This window comes from Vitis vinifera, chromosome 17 (assembly GCF_030704535.1).
Source record: "Vitis vinifera cultivar Pinot Noir 40024 chromosome 17, ASM3070453v1".
Lineage (NCBI taxonomy): Eukaryota > Viridiplantae > Streptophyta > Magnoliopsida > Vitales > Vitaceae > Vitis > Vitis vinifera.
The window spans coordinates 7,339,218-7,343,637 of NC_081821.1; the positions used below are offsets into that span (position 1 = coordinate 7,339,218).

General features: G+C 32.2%; 1 protein-coding gene and 1 non-coding gene across 2 annotated transcripts; one reads left to right on the forward strand and one right to left on the reverse strand.

Moving 5' to 3' along the window:
• Positions 1–1,456: 1,456 nt before the first annotated feature.
• Positions 1,457–2,812, reverse strand: LOC100854601 (photosynthetic NDH subunit of subcomplex B 4, chloroplastic). Its single transcript, XM_003635547.4, has 6 exons — positions 2,609–2,812; positions 2,465–2,509; positions 2,159–2,318; positions 1,987–2,042; positions 1,831–1,902; positions 1,457–1,687 (listed from the first exon to the last, which is right to left on the reverse strand). Exons 1-6 carry the CDS (start codon positions 2,705–2,707, stop codon positions 1,574–1,576), a joined length of 546 nt encoding a protein of 181 aa, XP_003635595.1. The 5' UTR covers positions 2,708–2,812; the 3' UTR covers positions 1,457–1,573.
• Positions 2,813–2,885: 73 nt separating this feature from the next.
• On the forward strand, positions 2,886–2,959 carry TRNAI-AAU (transfer RNA isoleucine (anticodon AAU)). Its single transcript has one exon. It is a non-coding gene; the product is annotated as a tRNA-Ile (tRNA).
• The last annotated feature ends 1,461 nt before the right edge of the window (positions 2,960–4,420 follow it).

Consider the following 4,420-nt stretch of genomic DNA (forward strand, 5'->3'; position numbering starts at 1 on the left):
CCAACTTTGCTAGGTTAGAGTTTCTTATCATCATTTTATATAAATTCTAATGATCATATTTTGAAAAATCTAGTTCCCTCCTTGGTTGAGACCAACAAAAAGGATGGCAAAGGGGGTTTCCCTACTGATCCGGCTGTCAATTTGACAAAAGGGTCAAATGGGATTCATACCATATATTTACCTTATTCCTATAAAATCAAAGAAAAGGATGGCTTTCTCTTGCTTGGCTACTTAAAATTCTGCAATCAAAGAACATACAAGCCCCACACCCTTTTTTAGGAAGATAATTCTCAAAGACATCCACATAAACTTTCTTGGTATCCATTTTTGGTAATAAATAAATAAATAAAATATGAATGTGAAATGATAAAAGTTGTTTCCTCTTGAACCTTTCAATTCCACCCATTAAAACCCTAACCCTTTTCTTCATCAAATTCTTGATTTTAATTTCCTTTTATTCCCTTTCCCAAAATGTAAAGTAAACATGCCATAATACTGCTAGATAAACCCAGCCCACCAAAACTGCTCTCATATATTCCCAAGCCCGGCCCTGTAATTCATGGCCCGGCCCAGTTTTAGACACCAATTAATAAGAATCAAGGTCTTAAAGCACATAACTTCTTAATGGGGGTAAAAGCCTGAGGTTCAAAAGACTCTTTTTGGTGGAACTGAAAGAACAAGCACCATGTTATAATATGATCCATACAATTTTTTTAGTAATAAATGAAATATTTCTTATTTCAATATTTTTCTTATGAAAATATAAATTAGTTCGAATAAAATTATAAAATATTAAAAAGATTGAGATGGCCTTATAAAGGTTATACCATATAGGTACAATGGTCTCATGCCTCATGAAGTTGATTTCAAATTGAGGGTGTAAATTAGGTAGCAAACATAAGAATTTATTTCAGGTTAGGTTGAGGAGTAACGCTAGTCCAACCCTGATTAAGAATTAATAAACTTGAATCCAATCCAATTTGATCTCCATTTCAAGGTACTTAACCAAAATCCAACACCAGGTTATTCAAACATTGACCGAGCTCAATCTAAATTAAGTTTTTTATTGAAAAAATTCAACCTAAGCATCATTCGATGATTAAAAATGATTGTTCAAACTTGTAACAACCTATACCCAATTATATAAATATTATTTACTTTGAGTTCAAATAAACCATGTAAATATTATCTACTTTAAGTTCAAAGGGTTCTCACGACTTTAAAACGCATCTCCTCGTACAAACACAATGTTTTATATCTTGAAGAATTGAGAGATCAAATAGACAAACACTCCTTACCGACCCAAATAATTATAATTTCAAAAAAAGAGAATTAATTATACATTTGTTGGAAAGTTTACTTTTTATCTTATATGTTATTACAAAATTGTAAAGTCCAAATTTTCCAAGGGCAACAAAAACTTTACTACTACTAAGTTAAGAAAACACCAAGCATATAATCGAATCAAGTGCATGGATTTTTTTTTATAATCATAAAAGCAGAGGATGGAAGTGATGAGATGATAATTTACTATGGTTTTTGGGTATGGTTCATTCATTCATAGGATATATTCTTATTTCCGCCCAGCTTCTTCCAACTCTCGCAGTCCTCCCACCTTCTGCTCAATCTCCTCGATGAGTTCCTCCCTCCACAGTTCTGCTCTCGCAGCTTCTTCTATGTCTTCTTGCTGCATCACCCACCATTATTCTCAATCACTCATTGCAATCACTCATTGCATTCACTCCTTGTTAATTTCATCAAATAGAATCTGCTACAATTTGACTATTTCAGTGATTTCTACATAAAATGGTGAGGTGGGCAAAGGCATACCTTTTCGTAGACCCAATGCCCTGTGCCATCTCCTCCATCTTTCCTATACTGCTCTGAATCATAATATGGGTCCTAAACCATGCCCTTCTCCATTAGAAAATTGAAGTAAAAGCTGGGCTAAGTATGCAAAAGAATGAGCAAATAAGCCATGCTTACTTTTGTGGAACCAAAGAAACAACATCCCCAACATGTGAACATAATGTAAAAAGTATCTGTATGCAGAAAAGAAAGTTAAACACAATCATCTCCATTCAAATTTGAAGCATAACCATCAAATTGTCAATGATAAAGAGAAGAGAAAGGAAGAAAGAGAGAGGTATAGACTTACAGACGTTCTTAATGGTCTCATCATTGAGATGCCATATGGATTTGTGGGTTATAAGGTCTCTCTGGCCTTCAACATGCTCAACCAGAACTGCCATCAAAGGCCAATCTGGTAGTGCATTCACCCTACATAGAGAGGCTCTTTTGCTCTTGCTGCTCTCAGTCTATTATAATTCCAAAAATTAATAGATAATTCTGTAAAGTTTAAATGAAGCCATGGACTTAAAAATGACTCTATACTATGCTACTTCAATTTTTTGGGGAACAAACAGGAGAGAATTCACTGTGATGAAGTTCACGAGCTACTTACCTGATGCCAGCCATTGTTAAACCTAGAGCTGGAACATTGCCTGAGCTGCAAAAGCTAACATACATGATTTCCGATGCCAAATATGCAGCTGAGCATGGACTGTAATTGAAGAATGAATTTGAAACATGGGCACTGAGATTTTACCAATCTTGAACATGGGCTGATGTCCATTTTTGTTGGTTGGGCATAAGAATTATGGAAATTTGGTTTCATTATGGTGAAACCCATGATTGCCTCAGCCATTTTATCTCTGTAGAAAAATTGGGTGATGGGATCTGGATTTTTTTGGTTGATGTATTGGTTTTGTGCTTTCGGGTGGAGAGGGAAAGCGGATAAGGAGATGATTTGTATCCACCTATAAATCTATCAGAAGCATTTAGCTTTTTGTATTTATAAAAATATTTCAAAATCTAAAAACCGTGGCCTATTAGCTCAGTTGGTTAGAGCGTCGTGCTAATAACGCGAAGGTCGCAGGTTCGAGACCTGCATGGGCCAAAAAAACTTTTCCTAACCATTTCCTCTTTATGCATCTTGTACTCTTTTGAGTCCATGAATTATTATTATTTAAAAAAGAGAAAAAACTATTTTTGCATCTATTATTATATGTTTGCTAACTATACCATTTTTTAGAAAGTATTTATGAGTATAATTCAAGTTTTCGATCAATTTACTAAGAAGGTTTACTATTAATTTGGATAATGCGTCACTTATGAATACCATTTATCACTATTATGTATTGTATATGTGAAGTCTTGATATATCATCATTTATCTAACTATTTTCTCATTATTAATGGTATATTATTCCGACTTTATATAACAAAGTCTTTATATATCATCATTTTTCTATCTAATCTCGATACATCATTTTTTTTTTGTCTAACTATTTTCTCATTATGTATGGTATACTCTTTTTAGGTGATTGTTTTTTTTTTTAAAGAAAAAAATAACTATTTTGTATTGGATTTTACATATTTGCTAGCTATATCTTTTTTAAAAAAGTAAATTTTAGTTTTGGACCAATTCCCTAAAAAATATTTTGATTGCTCTTCTAGAATGACTTACTTGTAGTTTGGACAATCCATCAATCTACGAAGGCACCATTTATTATTATTAGACAAATTCCTTCTTTTGTTTTTCTACACTAACTTCCATTTTGATATATCATATCCAATCAATCAGTGGAAAAATTCAAACATCCATCATTTATTTAGAAGTGAGTGTCACATCAAGAATTCACACATTGGTGACTTTTTTTTTTGTGTGAACAAATTTGTAGTTTTATATGATGTTATGAGCCTTTTTCAACAAGTAACATTCCCTAATGCCCTTCCCTTCGATAAGCCTTTTTTCTTATGCATATACACTTCTAGTTTTTTTTTGGTTATTCTTAATCTTTTTCAATAAGCCTCGCCCCATTTTTTATAAAGATATGGAACAAAATTGTGAAAATGACTAATTAAATTAAGTAGAAAAAGAAAGAGAGAATAAATTAGGTGTTAATTTTTTTTTTAAATTCAATTTATATTAATAGCAATGAATAAACCAATAATAAATCAAAGAGATTAAAAGAAAGAAATCTACAAACTCATTTACGGTGGTTCAATAGTCTACTTATGTCCACTCTCCTTAAATCCTTAACAAAGTGAAGATTTCAACTATCACTGAAACTTTTAGGTTAAAGCGTTCAACTTTCTTACATTTGAATTATTAGACTCCAATAAACCTTGATGGTTTCTTCAAATGTACAATTAACTTGAAGTTTACCCCCTCACAATGAGTAAATAAAAAAATATTTAATATCTCCAATCTTAAAACAAATGTAGCTCATGATACAAAGGAAAGTTAGGTTGGATTTGAAATGTACACTAAAGAATTTGCAAGTAGAAAATCAATGCATATGTAAGAAGAGCTTTGAAAATGAGAAAATAGAGGCTTTCTAATTGAAGGTAATTGT